Here is a 21,435-nt window from a genome sequence, read left to right on the forward strand (position 1 = left end):
GTGATCTATTTTATTACATTTTCAACCTTTCACTCATAATAAGCAAGACTATCATGTGATAACAAATAAAATGCTCTGCTGGGGCGCAGCTTGATACGACTGCAGAGGTCGAACCCTGAACAGTTGGGGCAAGTATGGACACAACATTCAAGCTTGATACAGCACTGAATTTGGATTGTAATTAAATATTTGACACAGCATAGGTTTCTCACACAGAATGAAAGTGGTCTAAGAACTTAAAATGTTTTAATTTACCTATTCAAACCATATCGTTGTTATTTGCTTTTATATATATACATCAGAAATAACCAATTTAAAATGGAAAATTTTAAAGAAAAAAACATACATGTGATGGACTGTGAAACTCAGATCAGGAGATTGGAAAATTTTGGTCAGGAGATTAGGACTCAGATCAGGAGGTTTTTAATCGACATAAAGTTTGTCGTAAATGTAACCGTGTGCTGTAAAAATTGTCTTTTAAAGTGTGTTTTCTTCAACTTTCAATCCGAATGTATTATGTATTATGTTTATAGTACCCTTGTACTTATAAAGTTTCTTTATCTTAATATTCTACATGTTCAATCTAAGATTCTTTTTTTTTTAGTATGTTCTTTAAATTTTTCAATTCATATCTTTTATATCATTATTCTATAGGACAAACATGGCAATCAGATCATTTGTTTACCGATCTGCATTTGCAGTTAGATTTTATTTGAATAATCAGAAACTCATTTAAATTTAGAACATGGGTCATAGTTATTATATGAATTCAATTTAAGCCTTGAAAGAAAGTATAGAACCCTCAAATAATTTTCAAATTATTATTTTTTGATTTGTCCTAAGACATTTAAAATCATTTAATTACCATCCTTTTATGATTATTTGTTCAATTTATATTTTATTTATATTCTTTTAAAAATTTACATTATTTAAAGGAAAGTAACTTAAAACAGGATAAATCAGGGGAAGTAACCCAATAAATACACAAAGTTTTTATTACACAACGGCAGTTAGCCTGAGGTAAAAATCGTTGATTACCAGAATGTTTGACACCCAAGCTGACAAGTGAAGCCATATAATTATGCATGTTAATTGATTTATAGGTAAAATATAACTTCAGGTGATGTCAGTTACACCAGATGTCTGAGATGATATGTTGGGCAGATTTCATACACAGGATTTTTTTCTCTTCAACGCGAGGTCGGGAGGAGACCCCTGAAAACGGGATTATTGTACTACCGTCGGGAGGTTTACATGTATGAAAAAAAGAAAAAAAAATCCCCCAAATTTTTTTGAACCCCCTTATGATTCATCACCCCATTGGCCCAAACTCAATCCCAGCTTTCCCTTTGTGGTATGGTACCTTGCAGTACAATTTCAGAGAGATCCATACACTTGAACACAAGTTATTGTCTTGAAACTAGAAAAATGCTTGTTTTTTGGCCCCAAATTCCTAAACGTTTAGGGCAATTACCCCCAAACTCAAACCCAGCTTTCCCTTTGTGATATGGAACCTTGCAGTACAATTTCATAAAGATCCATACACTTACACACAAGTTATTGTCCTGAAACTAGAAAAATGCTTGTTTTTTGCCCTTTAATGGCCCCTAATAACTAAAATTTTGAGGGAATTACCCCCAAAAATCAATCCCAGCCTTCCCTTTGAGGTATGGTACCTTGCAGTACAATTTCAGAGAGATCCATACATTTGAACACAAGTTATTGTCTGGAAACTAGAAAAATGCTTATTTTTGGCCCCTTTTTGGCCCCTTATTCCTAAACTTTTTGGGCAATTACCCCCAAACTCAATTCCAGCTTTCCCTTTGTGATATGGAACCTTGTAGTACAATTTCATAAAGATCCATACACTTACACACAAGTTATTGTCATGAAACTAGAAAAATGCTTGTTTTTCGCCCCTTTTTGGCCCCTAATTCCTAAAATATGGAGGCAATTACCCCCAAAATCAATCCCAGCATTCCCTTTGTGATATGGAACCTTGTGATACAATGTCAGAGAGATCCATACACTTACACACAAGTTATTGTCATGAAACTAGAAAAATGCTTGTTTTTTGCCCCTTTTTGGCCCCTTATTCCTAAAATTTGGAGGCAATTACCCCCAAAATCAATCCCAGCATTCCCTTTGTGATATGGAACCTTGTGGTACAATGTCAGAGAGATCCATACACTTACACACAAGTTATGTCTGGAAGTTACAAAAATGCTTATTTTTGGCCCCTTTTTGGCCCCTAATTCCTTAACTGTGGGTACCATAACCCCCAAAATCAATCCCCACCTTCCTTTTGTGGTATTGAACCTTATGGTAAAATTTCATTGAGATTCATTCACTTAAACTAAAGTTAGAGTGCGAAAACTAATGTGTATTCGGACGACGACGCTGGACGACGACGACGCCGGACGACGACGACGACGCCAACGTCATACCAATATACGACCACAAAAATTTTTTTGCGGTCGTATAAAAAACTATACAGTTATTTGAAGCATTCACTGAACAATGGACTTATGTCAGAAGGAAAACTTTGTATCATAAGGCACATGTGTACACGACATGAAGTACTCAAGTCTTCTAGCTTCTAAAATATAAAGATTTCTATAAATAATTTACACCATCACCCTGACATCAGAAAGACATCCTATTTTGAATCATTTCTTGAACGAATGTCACAGATGAGTCAGAAACCTTCACAGTGCAGCTACCAACAAGATGACTTCTCTAACTTAAGGAGGAAATAAAAGACAGAACATAATTTGAAAAGCAGGGTCAAAATGTGCTCTCTACTATAGGAAGCAAGCTAAGGTAGTTACAGTTCTTAGTTGAATGCTGTGGCTCAAGAAATAAACTAGAGGCTCTAAAGAGCCTGTGTCGCTCACCTTGGTCTATGTGAATATTAAACAAAGGACGCAGATGGATTCATGACAAAATTGTGTTTTGGTGATGGTGATGTGTTTGTACATCTTAATTTACTGAACATTTTTCCTGCTTACAATTATCTCTATCTATAATTAACTTGGCCCAGTAGTTTCAGAGGAGAAGATTTTTGTAAAAGATTACTAAGATTTACGAAAAAATGGTTAAAAATTGACTATAAAGGGCAATAACTCCTAAAGGGGTCAACTGACAATTTCGGTCATGTTGACTTATTTGTAGATCTTACTTTGCCGACATTTATTGTTTTTTACAGTTTATCTCTATCTATAATAATATTCAAGATAATAACCAAAAACAGCAAAATCACCTTAAAATTACCAATTCAGGGGCAGCAACCCAACAACGGGTTGTCCGATTCATCTGAAAATTTCAGGGCAGATAGATCTTGACCTGATAAACAATTTTACTTCATGTCAGATTTGCTTTAAATGCTTTGGTTTTTGAGTTAAAAGCCAAAAACTGAATTTTACCCCTATGTTCTATTTTTAGCCGTGGCGGCCATCTTGGTTGGTTGACCAGGTCACGCCACACATTTTCAAAACTAGATAACCAAATGATGATTGTGGCCAAGTTTGGTTTAATTTGGCCCAGTTGTTTCAGAGGAGAAGATTTTTGTAAAAGATTACTAAGATTTACGAAAAATGGTTAAAAATTGACTATAAAGGGCAATTACTCCTAAAGGGGTCAACTGACCATTTCGGTTATATTGACTTATTTGTAAATCTTACTTTGCTGAACATTATTGCTGTTTACAGTTTATCTCTATCTATAATAATATTCAAGATAATAACCAAAAACAGCAAAATTTCCTTAAAATTACCAATTCAGGGGCAGCAACCCAATAACGGGTTGTCCGATTCATCTGAACATTTCAGGGCAGATAGATCTTGACCTGATAAACAATTTTACTTCATGTCAGATTTGCTTTAAATGCTTTGGTTTTTGAGTTAAAAGCCAAAAACTGAATTTTACCCCTATGTTCTATTTTTAGCCGTGGCGGCCATCTTGGTTGGTTGACCAGGTCACGCCACACATTTTTAAAACTAGATAACCAAATGATGATTGTGGCCAAGTTTGGTTTAATTTGGCCACGGAGTTTCAGAGGAGAAGATTTTTGTAAAAGATTACCAAGATTTACGAAAAATTGTTAAAAATTGACTATAAAGGGCAATAACTCCTAAAGGGGTCAACTGACCATTTCAGTCATGTTGACTTATTTGTTAATCTTACTTTGCTGAACATTATTGCTGTTTACAGTTTATCTCTATCTATAATAATATTCAAGATAATAACCAAAAACAGCAAAATTTCCTTAAAATTACCAATTCAGGGGCAGCAACCTAACAACACGTTGTTCGATTCATCTGAAAATTTCAGGGCAGATAGATTTTGACCTGATAAACAATTTTACTTCATGTCAGATTTGCTCTAAATGCTTTGGTTTTTGAGTTATAAGCCAAAAACTGCATTTTACCCCTATGTTTTATTTTTAGCTGTGGCGGCCATCTTGGTTGGTTGGCCAGGTCACGCCACACATTTTTCAAACTAGATACCCCAATGATGATTGTGGCCAAGTTTGGTTTAATTTGGCCCAGTTGTTTCAGAGGAGAAGATTTTTGTAAAAGATTACTAAGATTTACGAAAAATGGTTAAAAATTGACTATAAAGGGCAATTACTCCTAAAGGGGTCAACTGACCATTTCGGTTATATTGACTTATTTGTAAATCTTACTTTGCTGAACATTATTGCTGTTTACAGTTTATCTCTATCTATAATAATATTCAAGATAATAACCAAAAACAGCAAAATTTCCTTAAAATTACCAATTCAGGGGCAGCAACCCAATAACGGGTTGTCCGATTCATCTGAAAATTTCAGGGCAGATAGATCTTGACCTGATGAACAATTTTACCCCATGTCAGATTTGCTCTTAATGCTTTGGTTTTTGAGTTATAAGCTAAAAACTGCATTTTACCCCTATGTTCTATTTTTAGCCGTGGCGGCCATCTTGGTTGGTTGACCAGGTCACGCCACACATTTTTAAAACTAGATACCCCAATGATGATTGTGGCCAAGTTTGGTTAAATTTGGCCCAGTAGTTTCAGAGGAGAAGATTTTTGTAAAAGTTTACGGACGACGGACGACGGACGCAGGACGACGGACGACGGACGCAAAGTGATGAGAAAAGCTCACTTGACCTTTCAGGTCAGGTGAGCTAAAAAGAAAAAGCAACATTCCTACAAAATTTTATGAAGTCCCAAGATAAAATTGCACTGAAATATGCAGTATTTGTGAGAGGCCAGCAAGTATTCAAAATAGCCAGATTATCAGAAGAAAAAATATCTAAAATAATTAGTTCCTATTATCAGGCCTGTAGCCCTAACTGTTGAAAGATTTAAGAACTTCCTGGTGTTAGTCTACTCCAAATTGGAGTTATTGCCCTTTAATGAGGATGTTTATCAATTCTTGTGTTTTTGTCTTCTACCTTTGATCTTATAACCATACCCTATCATTTTTTTTCGATGTTTTAGTTCTGTTTATGACAGTACAATATAAAAGGCACGATTGAAAAAATAGTCAAATATCAATTTTATACAAGAAACATTATTTTCATATGTAAGACAAACTATAAATTCATATGTACCTCTCTACCAAAATTATTTATAAACAAAGTTCTTGAACACTGAAACACATAAAGAGATAATAATCAAATTTTAAATGCAGCTTTTGGTCACCCATCCATAACATACACATTTGGAAATGTGGGGGAAGGATGAACAACAGTAAATTATAGTAAATACTGAATGGGCGTGAAATCAAAAGTAATTAAGAACTAATTCTTGTGGTTTTAATTACTAAAAATAACTTATGTTGCATGTATGGTTAAACATAGCATCACGTTTTGATTTAAACTTATTATTTGCTAAAAATGGTAAAATTTAGATAATAAGTATGAAATATTAGACTTTTCCTTTGTTAAAACTACCCACATGAACAAATTATAATCTGATGTCCATCAATACACCAGCATCATAAGTGTCAATCACTAGTTAATATTTATATAAATTACTAGTCTTATTCAATATACTAGTCTGAAATTTTAATTTTCTTCCTGTAACACTGACCAGGACCAGCCACTATATTAAAAGTGATCACATTAATCAATCAACTTCAAGGGAACAAAAGACTTGACAAAACTGTTTACCTAAAGACTTCCATACTACTAAAGAAGAATCAGACTGTTGTTGAAATTTGCCCAAACACAAGAAAGCTTAAAGAATATCTATAAGCAATTCAGCAATTGATAACTGATTCTTTTACCCTTCAAAAATTATGAGATTTTAAAAAGTTTACATCTCACTATAAGAAGCTGGTTACAAACTTTACAATATGTTTGCGCGATCCAGGTTATGTCTATAGAAATAGCCTGATCACATAATTTCTTCTTTTAAATCAGAATTTTCTCATGAATGATTTGTTATTTACTTTAAAAAGAGGCCAGGTGAACTGAATAAAATGCTACCATGACAACTTACCTGAAATGAATTGTGCACATTAACACATTAAGGGAAACCAAAAATAAGCTCTATCTGTTGTAGTTGAAATAAGCAAAGATATTTCTGAGGGCATGCTCTATCTGTTGAAATTGAAATAAACAAAGATATTTCTGAGGGCACGCTCTATCTGTTGAAGATATTTCTGAGGGCATGCTCTATCTGTTGAAGTGGAAATAAACAAAGATATTTCTGAGGGCACGCTCTATCTGTTGAAATTGAAATAAACAAAGATATTTCTGAGGGCACGCTCCATCTGTTGAAGTTGAAATAAACAAAGATATTTCTGAGGGCAGGCTCTATCTGTTGAAGTTGAAATAAGCAAAGATATTTCTGAGGGCACGCTCTATCTGTTGAAATTGAAATAAACAAAGATATTTCTGAGGGCACGCTCTATCTGTTGAAATTGAAATAAGCAAAGATATTTCTGAGGGCACTCATATCAATCACTTAAAGCTTCATGACTGCTAAATACTGTTATGCAGGCAAAATCAAATAAATAAGCTCTACAAAGCTGAGACAAACCAAAACTAAAACATTTTTTTAAAAAACTTCCCTGGGTGAAAATGCCAGTAAAAGTGCATTTATTAACAAACCTAATATATAGGAGTGGTGCTGTTTGAAATGAAAAGCTATGTTATTATTGGAATACCATTAGTTGTTAATACCAAATTAGAAATTAAAAGTGAAAAAAACCAACACACTACAAATACTTGATCGAATCTTTTTCTGCCTTCCACTTTTACGCCTTAAAATGCATGCATCTTCTGCAACAAATCAGTGAATAATTTTATTTCATGATGACCTTTGAACTTTGTCTACTGTCTAATAATTGATTTAATTGATTGAAAGTTTCAATGTTTTCTTGTCTGAAATTACAGATTATGATATAAATGGAGAGGTTACTGTCCTGAGGATATATAATATATCTGTGATAAGATATTTACATTTGTACATGTAGTCTAATAGTTTTTACTTATATGGTAATTGATTGACGACAAGAAAGACAAACATAAATGAAAGAAGTTAAAAAAACATGTATGCTTGTTAATGTTTGTTGCTGTGACTTTATAATTTTTTCTTCCTAGTTGTTGACTACCCACTAACAATGTGTTTTTGTCTTTCTATTTTTTTTTATTTATGTCATGTCTTCGTGTCTTTGGTTGTCTGTTTGATTCATTAAAAACTTGTCTAGACTGTTTGAATGGATTTACACCAGTCATTTTTGGGGTCCTTTATAGCTTGCTGTTTGGTGTGAGTCAAGGCTCCGTGTTGAAGGCCATACTTTTACCTATAATGGTTTACTTTTACAAAATGTGACTTGGATGGAGAGTTGTCTCATTGGCACTCATACCACATCTTCTTATATCTATTCAGTATTTGATATGGTCTGGGCACTGGTATATTGATGAGCTGACTTGAGGAATATTTTTAATAAACTTATCCAGTCTCATTGTTTCCCCTACATCTCTACTTTTAAATTTCATACAGATATAAAATTTAATACAATATAAACTTTAAGATAATGAATCAAAACAGTTAGTTGATAATTAATTCATGTTTGACAACAGTATGTACAAAGGAATATTAATTTGTAAACAAAGATAAACCAAGTCATTTACATTTGATGGCCTATTTAACTCAGATATAATCTTCTTGTATAAATCTAGAACACACTCTTAAAATAAATGTACTTATAAATTGACAAAGAATTGGTCTGAGTAAATTTTTACAAAAAGTCTATTTCACAGGATTCACAGAGTTTGTCCAAACTATATGCTCTTACACATCTCTAGATGGCAACACATTAGGTAAAATCTTACTAACTATAGAACTTAAAGGGAATCATCTAAACTAAAAGAAGGCATTTACTTGTATCCATCAGGAATTATTTTCCACATCTGATTGTCTAATTGATAACAGCTAGTTTTTCAATGTCCAGCAGCAAATATTACATATATTAATCAGAACAATAACAATGAAGGAACATGACCTGCTATGTGGATAGGTCTTCACAGGAGTCTAATTTAGATTATGCTAGCTTCCTTGGAAGTTAATATCCTACAGAAAGACATTTCAACTACTGTGGATTCATTTATTTTCGTGGATTGGGGAAAACTTGTATTTTCGTTGATATTTGATTTCTTTGTTTTGCCAAAGTCTGCATACAAGCCTATAGTAAATGTGTACTTCTTGAACATTGAATTTCGTGGTTCACCTATACCCACGAAGTCAACAAAAATTGGTATTCCACAAATAATGATGAATCCACATTATCAAGACACATTTTCACTAGTATTGGTTGATCAGTCTTTGCTCTTAGTCCTAAATGCTTACTGGTGAAGTGAACACATGGTGTAGTTATCAATTACCTTTGGTTTGAATTGGCTAGAGATTGAACCCACAATATAACACATAAATGTTCATAGTTGTGAAAGTAATGGAAGATCAAAATCTTACAAAATTTTCATTACAATTTAACCGTTATCATGAAGCTTGTTTACAAATTTTGAGTTAAAAACATAGTTAAAAAAAACATAGCATCTTAAGTCAAAGATATAAAAAAATACAACAATATTTTAGTTTGAAAATATGTTGACATTGAGCATTCAGATGCATTCTTGGTTTCTTTGTGTCATTGCGTTGCCGTTTCCTGTAAAATACACTCAAAATAAATAAAAATTTAATTATTCTTGATAATTTTGTTGTCAACAGACATGATGCTGTAAGAGCTTACTAGTAAATGAGTGTGTTGTTTTGTTGTTTTTGCCATATGACAGCATGCAGGTATTAAAAGTTTAAATTTCAAAAAGACAATTTTTCTTGTACATTTTATAAAAAGGAAAAGAAAGAGAAAACTGTTCTGGACTACATATACATGTGCATACATATACATGTGCATGAAAATCGTGACTAACCAAAATCTGTGCAAAAATTTACACTCCAAACTAACTTCATTGGAATAAAACGTGTGCATGTATACATGTACATGTATATATATGTAAAAAATATCAGACCTGTTCCTGTCTACTTTTTTTGTGCCTTGACAGGAAATAAATTATGTCTAAAAACTATTTTTAGTTGATGAATTTATTTTAGTAGTATAAGCTGTAACAAATATGCACAAGATTCAATATCTTGTTTGGCATGTTTGTTTGATAAGGAAAGTAAATCATATTTTAATTATTTAAATTTATATAGAAGTATATATTAATCACTATGCACAATTCTTGACTAATTTACATCCCACTAAATAACATAACTACACAAAAAGTATTATATGTCAAACTTAATTATTATTTTTTTTTCAAGTATAGTTTTATTGCTTTCGTAAGAACATATTTACTTCATTTTATTACGTTTTTATTTCAAGCTTTCAGTAGTTTTTATTAGTTCCTTTAAGGGAAATTTTCATGATATGATGTACTCTATGGTTACATTATTTCAAAAGATCAAAATTCTTCAATTTTTACTTTATAAATTTGAACAGACAGATGACTACAAATGTTGGTTGCTTGATTGCTTTCTCATTGAGATTCACCCCACATAACTGATTTTTTTTTATACATGTACGTTAAGATATGTTGCTGATTTGATACCATTCAACTCATATGAACTCAATCTTGTATAGAGGCAATGACCATGAATACATGCTTAATTTTTGCTTTTTTCAATTTGAAGAAAAACTGAATACCATCCTAACCGTGTCCCTGAAATGCAACAACAACTGGTTAATCTAACATTAGAACACAACAACAAGAAGTTGAGCTTTAGTTTAGAATTGATACCACCACTACAAGTATTTATAATCAAGAAGTTAATGAGGAATGATGTGGAAACGCATTACACATTATAGCATGCTCACACAAAGCTAATTTCCAAATTTCAGAAAGCCTTGATTGTAGCTCTTTATAATAAATTGCTTCGCTGAGCGCAGCTGGATACGACCGCAGATGTCCAACCCTGAAAAGTTGGGCCAAAATGGACACAATATTCACGCTTGATACAGGTCTGAATTTGGATTGTAACTAAATTTTTGACACATAATAGGTTTCTGACACAGAATAACTGTATTCAAAGAACTTCAAATTGGTTATATGATTTGAATTTATATTCAATTTATTGCTTTTGTGCAATACACTATGCTGTTGCGAATTGCCCCCCCACCCAGGCCCCTACCAAAAAAATTAAAATTTATTTGACCCCGGTTTTTTGCTTTTGTGCAATACACTATGCTTTTGAATATTAACCCCCCAGAAAAAATATTTGAAGAAATTTTCTTTTAATTTCTGAAATCTGAAATGAGAATAAAATGCTCCTCAGGGCGCAGCTTGATACGACCGCAGAGGTCGAACCCTGAACAGTTGGGGCAAGTATGGACACAACATTCAAGCTTGATACAGCTCTGAATTTGGATTGTGATTAAATATTTGACACAGCATAGGTTTCTGACACAGAATGAATGTGGTCTAAGAACTTAAAAATTTTAAATTGGACATTCACCTATTATGGTCCAATATCCAAAATCTAAATACATGGTTAGATTCAGCATATCAAAGAACCCCAAGAATTCAATTTTTGATGAAATCAAACAAAGTTTAATTTTGGACCCCGATTTGGACCAACTTGAAAACTGGGCCCATAATCAAAAATCTAAATACATGGTTAGATTCAGCATATCAAAGAACCCCATAAATTCAATTTTTGTTAAAATCAAACTAAGTTTAATTTTGGACCCTTTGGACCTTAATGTAGACCAATTTGAAAACGGAACCAAAAATTAAGAATCTAAATACACGGTTAGATTCGGCATATCAAAGAACCCCAATAATTCAATTTTTTATGAAATCAAACAAAGTTAAATTTTGGACCCTTTTGACCTCAATGTGGACAAAGTTGATAACGGGGCCCAAAAATCAAAAATCAAAATACATGGTTAGATTCAGCATATCAAAGAACCCCAAGAATTCAATTTTTGATGAAATCAAACAAAGTTTAATTTTGGACCCCGATTTGGACCAACTTGAAAACTGGGCCCATAATCAAAAATCTAAATACATGGTTAGATTCAGCATATCAAAGAACCCCATAAATTCAATTTTTGTTAAAATCAAACTAAGTTTAATTTTGGACCCTTTGGACCTTAATGTAGACCAATTTGAAAACGGAACCAAAAATTAAGAATCTAAATACACGGTTAGATTCAGCATATCAAAGAACCCCAATAATTCAATTTTTGATGAAATCAAACAAAGTTAAATTTTGGACCCTTTGGACCTCAATGTGGACCAATTTAAAAACGGGGCCCAAAATCCAAAAACTTAATACACGGTTAGATTCAGCATATTAAAGAACCCCAAGAATTCAAGAATAAAACCCCATTGAAATTGATCAAGAAATAAGCAATTTATATGAAGTATCTTCTTTTGCACAATACTGTGCAATTGAATATTTCTTGCTATTGCGCAATACTGTACAATTGACAATTTCTTGCTATTGCGCAATATTGTGCTATTGGATATTTCTTGCTATTGCGCAATACTGTGCAATTGAAGATTTCTTGCTATTGCGCAATACTGTGCAATTGAAGATTTCTTGCTATTGTGCAATACTGTGCAATTGAAAATTTCTTGCTATTGCACAATACTTATTAGATAATAATTTACACATCCTGTTTGGTGTGTATCTCCTACCATATCATTATTATTTGCTTTTAAATATTAAACAGAAATAACCAACTTAAAATGGAAAATTTTAAAAGAAAAAAAAAAGGAAAAAAAGAAAAAAAAAAAGAAAAAAAAAATCCCCCCCAAATTTTTTGAACCCCCTTATGATTCGTCACCCCCAAACTCAATCCCAGCCTTCCCTTTGTGGTATGGTACCTTGCAGTACAATTTCAGAGAGATCCATACACTTGAACACAAGTTATTGTCTGGAAACTAGAAAAATGCTTATTTTTGGCCCCTTTTTGGCCCCCAATTCCTTAACGTTTCGGGCAATTACCCCGAACTCAATTCCAGCTTTCCCTTTGTGATATGGAACCTTGTAGTACAATTTCAGAAATATCCAAACACTTACACAAAAGTTATTGTCATGAAACTAGAAAAATGCTTGTTTTTTGCCCCTTTTTTGGCCCCTAATTCCTAAAATTTTGAGGCAATTACCACCAAAATCAATTACAGCCTTTCCTTTGTGATATTGAACCTTGTGGTACAATGTCTGAGAGATCCATACACTTACACACAAGTTATTGTCTGGAAGTTACAAAAATGCTTATTTTTGGCCCCTAATTCCTTAACTGTTGGTACCATAACCCCCAAAATCAATCCCAACCTTCCTTTCGTGGTATTGAACCTTATGGTAAAATTTCATGGAGATCCATTCACTTAAACTAAAGTTAGAGTGCGAAAACCAATGTGTCTTCGGACGACACCAGACGACGACGACGACGACGCCAACGTCATACCAATATACGACCAAAAAATTTTTAATTTTTGCGGTCGTATAAAAATTGTCCCCCCCTCCAATTTTTTTCACCTCCCCCCTTTCCCTTATTCCCCCAAAAAATTCTTTCCCTCAAGATATGGTCAGTATCTCAATTCAAATTTCTAATGCAGTTTGCAACCAAAATTACCCATTTAAATACATCATAAAAGTTTTAAAAATAAAATGACATACATAGTCATGGCTAAAATTTATATTAATTAATAGTAACTGCTAAAAATAAATTGACAGCTAATCACCTCAAGACAATCATCATTTCTTAATACATAATTTACAAGCAGTTTAAGGGAGGTAATCAAGCAGTGTTTTTTAATTTGAATTGTATTACCTCCTTTACACTGCTTTTAAAATGTCTCAAATGTCCTTTTACCAGAAAAACCCTTGTTTTTCCCCTTTTTTTTGCCCCTAATTACTAAATGGTTTGAGCCATAAACCCCCAAAGTCAATCCTAACCATCCATTTGTTGTATGGAAGTTTGTGGTATAATTTCAGAGAGATTCATACACTTTAACACAAGTTATTGTCTGGAAACTACAAAAATGCTTATTTGGGCCCCTTTTTTGGCCCCTAATTCCTATACAGTTGGGACCATAACCCCCCAAAATCAATCCCAACCTTCCTTTAGTGGTTATAAACCTTGTGTTAAAATTTTATTGATTTCTATTTTCTTATACTAAAGTTATTATCCGGAAACCATCTGTCTTCGGACGACGCTGACGTCAATGACGACGACGACAAAGTGATACCAATATACGACCAAAAAAATTGTTAATTTTTGCGGTCGTATAAAAATGCAACAAAAATTTCATACATTGCCATTACGCCTGATAGTATTTCAGCATTTGGTAAACAAGGGAATGTTGAGCTATAAATCTGAATCATACAGTAACACAAGCTCACATGATTGACATGAAGCTTGATACCTAAGTTTAACAAGCTCTGATTTGGTGTTTCTGAGAAAATGTAGGTCAACCATACTTAAAAAATTTATGTTGGACCTGAAGCTACACCTTATACAATTAGTTATCTTAATATTAGGAAGGTTCATAACAAAACACAAAAACTTCATTTTCAAGTCTAAAAACCTAATTAAGTCAAAAACAGGTAAACTTAAAACAGTTAATATGTTAACTGGAGGTGAATGTTCTAATGACAAAAATAATTAACCAAATATCAGCACAATATCCATAGTGATGGCTGAAAACTTAACAGAAAGCTTTCACTTTCATTAATTCTTTAAGGAACAATTGTCATAATTAAATCAAAATAATATAAACTAAAATAAGTCATACTACTCAGCTCATTATTTGCAAGTAGGCCTGACAACAGGGTTGTAATTAAGTCAGAAGAATGTCAATAAGACTTCAATTCATGTCAAGTATATTTCTTTTTGCTACACAAAGTTCTACAAACTAAAAAATCCGCCCATATATAATAGAGGAGATCCAAACAAAAGATACCCTTAGCATGTTTTATCCGTCTGTTCTATTTATTTTAACAGCAGTAAACATGTTCAAATATATTAAAACAGACACCCTAAAGATGATTGTGACCCACTTTGGTGTCAACTGACCACAATTATTTCCTTACGGAATACTTTAAAAAGTTTACATAGCTGCATGTAGATGACATACAAAAAGGGGTGAAAAAACAATTACACTAGCCTGTCATTTAAATAGAAATTAATCATTTTTGTTTTCAGCAAATCTTCAGAAATATTTAATAGTGACGATCATCCATACCTAAGTTAACATTGTTTTGCGTTAATTTATCAAAACTAATGCATATTGTATTTGAAAGTCTTTGTTGTAATCCCTGTGAGAGTCGACCAATTGAAATTTTCATGAAGAACTGCAATCAAGGTTTAATTGATCCTACAAAAGTTATGATCCTGTATGTAAAAATCAATATCTTGGATTTACATTGTTTTACAGGATAATCAGCCTTGATCTAATTTTTCTGTTACACAAACCATGTCAATATCGAAGTATCAATTTGTTTGAAACTGTACTTTTCTGTCTTCTAATGTCTTAAGGGCATAATTTGAAATCTGAGTGAAGATGAGCTATCCTTAACATGCTAAAGGACTGATATGTGCAAGAAAAAAGAATCCCTTATAATATAACTTTAACAGTCTACCTAATCAAAAAAAAAAAAAAAAATAGACAGAGTTCCCTTATTCAGCAAGGCCTGGTCTGAGGCTTAATTACAATTCAACTTAAATTCAACTGCTGAAGAACAAACCTAAAGCAGGAAAATCATATGTGTTGTAAAGCGTTTTAAGTGTTCATATTTCTGTGTATTGGCTTGAGTGTCCTTTAAGCACTTGCCCTTGGTGACTCCTGCATATGAACAACAATACTATTTGTTCATATGCATCAGCCACGAGGAAGGACTTGACTCAAAAGCTTTTTTTTTTATAATGGATGTGATGCTGCTTCTGGTGCATGGTCAATAAACACTTAACATACTGGTTTACGTGACTACATGTATTATAAACTCAATTTATATTTCATGGTGGGTTTTTTTTCAGTTGTATTTCTTTTTTTTTTTTTTTTTTATTTTCTTGTGTATTGTCATTTGCAATTGTGTAATATAAAAAATCAATGTACTGACTATGCCTATAATGGATCCTCTATTGGAAATAAAATTTATGTATATAAAAATCAAGAGATGTGGAATGATTGCCAATGTAACAACTATCAATAAACCAAAGGACAAAGATGTTAGCAATTGCAGGTCATTTATGGCCTTCAACAATGAATAAAACTGAAAAAATGATACAATACAGTAAGTTATATTGGCAATTTCCCTTTCAACTCTGATAGACTTCCATGTACAACATGCATTGCCAGCCACAGGTACACATTAAAAGTAAACCAAAGTACTCAATATGGTGGAAAATATTGTTAAAATTTATTCAACTAGACCCATAAAGCTATGTTTAGTATCATGTGTATCTATTCTTCTACTTCCTCTTTAATATTAATAATTACATATCAAAAAAGGAAATAATAAATGCAACAGTTACTAAAACCCCCTAAACTGAACATGCACACTGTATATACATCAGGAAGTTGTTTCTTTATTGTGGATTATTTTTCAGTTTGTGTTTCCTAAATTTTATTTCTTTAAATTTTCAGAGTAAACTATTTGAATTTCCGCCATTTCATTCAGATTTGTTATATACCTTTTTATTGTATAGAGATGGAACATTTCTTTTCTCAGCTACCAAATCTACACTTGACCAGTGTCATTTGAGTCAAGAGTGACAGGGCCTGCTTCAGACAAACATATTTTTTAACTAAGTGAGATATTATTTAACTTTAGCTTACATGTATTTTTTTTCGGTTTAATACACAAAGGACTGTTAGAGACATACTTACAAGGCAATTTTCACATATTTTATATTCCGGAGGACCATAATGTCTATGAAAATTTTAAGTTGCTTTCTGATTCAATTTAGATATTGTTGATAAACACTTTTCATATAAATCTTATCGAAGTCCATCATGTATTAGATACAGCTCAAGGGCATTAGCCCGAATGGTTGTATCTAATTTACACTAAGATATTACCACAAAAGTTATTGGAAAGCATGATAAATGCAGGGTATTCATTTCATATAACGACATCTTGGTGTAAGTACTGTTACAGTGATAACATTTACAAAGAAATTTCTACAGGTCATAACTCCAGGGACCAAAAAATAAAGATGTATGTATATTATAAACCTCTGGAACCTACTGGTACATCATGGAGATGTTTTAAGTAATATTTAAATAAAATGCTCCGCTGGGGCGCAGCTTGATACGACCGCAGAGGTCGAACCCTGAACAGTTGGGGCAAGTATGGACACAACATTCAAGCTTGATACAGCACTGAATTTGGATTGTAATTAAATATTTACACAGCATAGGTTTCTGACACAGAATGAAAGTGGTCTAAGAACTTAAAATTTTTTAATTTACCTATTCAAACCATATCATTATTATTTGCTTTTATATATAAATCAGAAATAACCAATTTAAAATGGTAAATTTTAAAGAAAAAAAAGGAAAAAAAATCCCCCCCCCCCCTCAATCCCAGCCTTCCCTTTGTGGTATGGTACCTTGCAGTACAGTTTCAGAGAGATCCATACACTTGAACACAAGTTATTGTCTGGAAACTAGAAAAATGCTTGTTTTTTGGCCCCTTTTTGGCCCCTTATTCCTAAACTTTTTGGGCAATTACCCCCAAACTCAATTCCAGCTTTCACTTGGTGATATGGAACCTTGTAGTACAATTTCATAAAGATCCATACACTTACACACAAGTTATTGTCATGAAACTAGAAAAATGCTTGTTTTTTGCCCCTTTTTTTTTTTGGCCCCTAATTCCTAAAATTTGGAGGCAATTACCCCCAAAATCAATCCCAGCATTCCCTTTGTGATATGGAACCTTGTGGTACAATGTCAGAGAGATCCATACACTTACACACAAGTTATGTCTGGAAGTTACAAAAATGCATATTTTTGGCCCCCAATTCCTTAACTGTTGGTACCATAACCCCCAAAATCAATCCCCACCTTCCTTTTGTGGTATTGAACCTTATGGTAAAATTTCTTTGAGATCCATTCACTTAAACTAAAGTTAGTGTGTGAAAACTAATGTGTCTTCGGACGACGACGATGACGATGACGCCAACGTTATACCAATATACGACCACAAAATTTTTTTTGCGGTCGTATAAAAATTATAAAATACACATTTCTGAGTCATCTTCTTTTACAACATGGTTTCAAATCACAATAACTAATATAATATTTTGGAAGTTCATCTGGAAATTGGCATATATGTAATAAATTTACACATATGATTGATTTCCATATCTACAGTATTAGTACAGTATTAGTACGGGAAGTAGACTTAACTCTAAACATTTTCTCAGACTTCCAGTCATTTTAAACAGTATACATTGTATTACCAAATTTTGTACATGTTGTATACATGTATAAATCCAAGGGCGGATTCAGGCGGGGCGTGCGCCCCCCTTAAATTTGCAAAGCATGGGTTGTCCTCAGCTTAATAAAGAATATTTCGATAATTTTACCTAAAAAAAAATTTAAAATTTGCGTCCCCCTTAACCTAAAATCCTGGATCCACCCTTGAAATCGGCCAGTTTACTATTTTGCTGCTAAGTTAGCATTTTTCTTTTATAAAAGCAACTGCTTGGAGCAAGTAAGCATTATTTCATCAGTCAAATTGACCTTCAACAGAAAAAAGCATTTAGTGCACTGCAAACATTTGATATCATGAACTATTTTCTGCTATGATAGTATCATTATAATATATGACAGCTACTTTGTGCGCAAGTACTGTACAAGCTTAAGATTGAGAACACAGTATCTTTGCATGTTTAAAGTTTTGCTGAAAATTGTATGTTATTCTGTGCACTTCCCAGTTTCATGAACATTTATATTAAGCTTTATCAGTACAGGGTACTTTAATGCCCTGAAATATAATTTACATTAAGAGGTAGTTATCCAAGTCATATATAACACTGGTCTCTATATTATACAACTTACTTGGCTACCATAAATTTTGAGGAAAACCAATCAACAAAAAATTGAATTTTTTTAAAGTCTTTCCTTCCAATCAAAGTATAACATTAAAGCCTATCCTGATAAACAGCTGCGCCATGAGCGCATGATACGCCCGTCTCGTTTTGAAAGAATAAAGTTCAATAACTTCTCAATGTCATATCAGAAATTTATAAAAATTGAAAGGGAGCTTAAGTCAATAGATATATAAACAATTCACCAAAGTTTCATGAGAACTGCTGAAAGCATTTTTGAGTTATTGTCAGAAAACTGGAAAATACCCCCTTTTTTAATGAATAAAACCCCATAACTCGGAAATGTAAAATCTAAAATGTATAAAAATCAAAAGGGAGCTTACGTCAATAGATATAAACAATTAAGCAAAGTTTCATGAGAACTGCTGATAGCATTTTTGAGTTCTTGTCTGAAAACTGGAAAATCCCCCTTTTTTTAATTAATAAAACCCCCTTAACTCGGAAACGTAAAATCTAAAATTTATAAAAAACAAAAGGCAGCTCACGTCAATAGATATAAACATTTCCCCAAAGTTTTTTGCAAATTGGTTAAAGCGTTTTTGAGTTAATGTTCGACATGTTGTCGAAGGACGGACGGACAGAGGTATACCATAATACGTCCCGTAAACGGGCGTATAAAAATACAAGAGTGCACACGCTGAAATGTCTCACCTTCTTTACTAATCATTGATATTATGTTGATAGTCCTAAATATAAAGCTTTATTACAACTGTCACATAAACTTAACATTAACCAAGTAAACTAAACATTGACCAGTGAACCATGAAAATGAGGTCAAGGTCAGATGAACCATGCTAGGCAGGCATGTACAGCTAACAATTCTTCCATACAACAAATATAGTTGACCTATTGCTTATAGTTTAAGAAAAACAGACCAAAACACAAAAACTTAACACTGAGCAATGAACCTTGAAAATGAGGTCAAGGTCAAATAAAACCTGCGTGACTGCCAAATAGATCATAAAATATTTCCATACACCAAATATAGTTGAACTATTGCATATAGTATTAGAAAAAAAGACCAAAACTCAAAAAACTTAACTTTGACCACTGAACCATGAAAATGAGGTCAAGGTCAGATGACACCTGCCCGCTAGACATGTACACCTTACAATCATTCCATACACCAAATATAGTAGACCTATGGCATACAGTATAAGAAAAACAGACCAAAACACAAAAACTTAACTATAACCACTGAACCATGAAAATGAGGTCAAGGTCAGATGACACCTGCCAGTTGGACATGTACACCTTACAGTCCTTCCATACACCGAATATACTAGACCTATTGCTTATAGTATCTGAGATATGGACTTTACCACCAAAACTTAACCTTGTTCATTGATCCATGAAATGAGGTCGAGGTCAAGTGAAAACTGTCTGACGGGCATGAGGACCTTGCAAGGTACGCACATACCAAATATAGTTGAACTATTGCATATAGTATTAGAAAAAAAGACCAAAACTCAAAAACTTAACTTTGACCACTGAACCATGAAAATGAGGTCAAGGTCAGATGACACCTGCCCGCTAGACATGTACACCTTACAATCATTCCATACACCAAATATAGTAGACCTATGGCATACAGTATAAGAAAAACAGACCAAAACACAAAAACTTAACTATAACCACTGAACCATGAAAATGAGGTCAAGGTCAGATGACACCTGCCAGTTGGACATGTACACCTTACAGTCTTTCCATACACCGAATATACTAGACCTATTGCTTATAGTATCTGAGATATGGACTTGACCACCAAAACTTAACCTTGTTCACTGATCCATGAAATGAGGTCGAGGTCAAGTGAAAACTGTCTGACGGGCATGAGGACCTTGCAAGGTACGCACATACCAAATATAGTTATCCTATTACTTATAATAAGAGAGAATCTAACATTACAAAAAATCTTAACTTTTTTTTCAAGTAGTCACTGAACCATGAAAATGAGGTCAAGGACATTGGACATGTGACTGACGGAAACTTCGTAACATGAGGCATCCATATACAAAGTATGAAGCATCCAGACCTTCCACCTTCTAAAATATAAAGCTTTTAAGAAGTTAGCTAACGCCGCCACCGCCGCCGGATCACTATCCCTATGTCGAGCTTCCTGCGACAAAAGTCGCAGGCTCGACAAAAACCATGTTGAAAAAATCAGTTGCAATGTTGAAGAATTACCAATCATATCTTAAATTAAAAAAAACACACATGCAAGAAAGCCTTCGGTTCAAAAGTATGCTGTAAAATATATCTTTTATAATGTCTGTCCCTCAGTCTGATACCTAGATTGTAACAAATATCAATTTTTATCAAATCAAATTCACAGAAACACATAAAATAGAAAATGTAGTTTTACATGATGAAAAAAAAATAATAAAAAAAACAAAAACGATTTCATCTGAAAAATATACAAGCTATATATATACCAAGTCAGCTTTTGTTCAAAGTAAATCCTGATTTACAGTTTCAGCAATGACAGTGTGTAATCATTGTATGGTTACTGTATACATATTTTTCTGATTTTCATGACAAAAGCAATAAATGCATACCATATTCTCCAGGTTCTGATAAAAAAAATCTAGTTTGATCTACAGAAGGATATATGTTCTAGGTAAGTTTAATGGACGCCAATTACAGTGGAAGTAAACATTTCTATTTTTCTAAATATTATTTCAAGATAATGCTTAAAAATCAAATGTTCATTTTCAATATGATGGTAACAGAATCTTACAGTAATTACAGGTATCTAACGGAACTGATAATCCGAACTTTCATCAGTTTAATAAAATGTGTCC

General features: G+C 33.0%; 1 protein-coding gene and 2 long non-coding RNA genes across 10 annotated transcripts in view; all 3 read right to left on the reverse strand.

Annotated features, from left to right (window-relative positions):
• Positions 1–21,435, reverse strand: part of LOC127738109 (serine/threonine-protein kinase D1-like) — a 109,465-nt gene that overhangs the window by 74,335 nt on the left and 13,695 nt on the right. For 4 of the 8 annotated variants that reach the window (XM_052249234.1, XM_052249233.1, XM_052249230.1 and 1 more), the window contains exon 3: positions 7,215–7,277. The exons of 3 other annotated variants lie outside the window; for them this stretch is intronic. In XM_052249234.1, coding sequence (XP_052105194.1) covers positions 7,215–7,277 — 63 coding nt within the window. The remainder of the gene's footprint in view (positions 1–7,214; positions 7,278–21,435) is intronic. One more of the 8 variants, XM_052249232.1, reaches the window with a different exon arrangement.
• LOC127738126 (uncharacterized) lies at positions 744–2,865 on the reverse strand. The gene is made up of 2 exons (XR_007999943.1): positions 2,160–2,865; positions 744–1,998 (listed from the first exon to the last, which is right to left on the reverse strand). It is a non-coding gene; the product is annotated as an uncharacterized LOC127738126 (long non-coding RNA).
• On the reverse strand, positions 10,622–21,431 carry LOC127738125 (uncharacterized). Its single transcript, XR_007999942.1, has 2 exons — positions 17,288–21,431; positions 10,622–12,552 (listed from the first exon to the last, which is right to left on the reverse strand). It is a non-coding gene; the product is annotated as an uncharacterized LOC127738125 (long non-coding RNA).

This window comes from Mytilus californianus, unplaced genomic scaffold (genome assembly GCF_021869535.1).
Source record: "Mytilus californianus isolate M0D057914Y unplaced genomic scaffold, xbMytCali1.0.p SCAF_4, whole genome shotgun sequence".
In the NCBI taxonomy this organism is placed as follows: domain Eukaryota; kingdom Metazoa; phylum Mollusca; class Bivalvia; order Mytilida; family Mytilidae; genus Mytilus; species Mytilus californianus.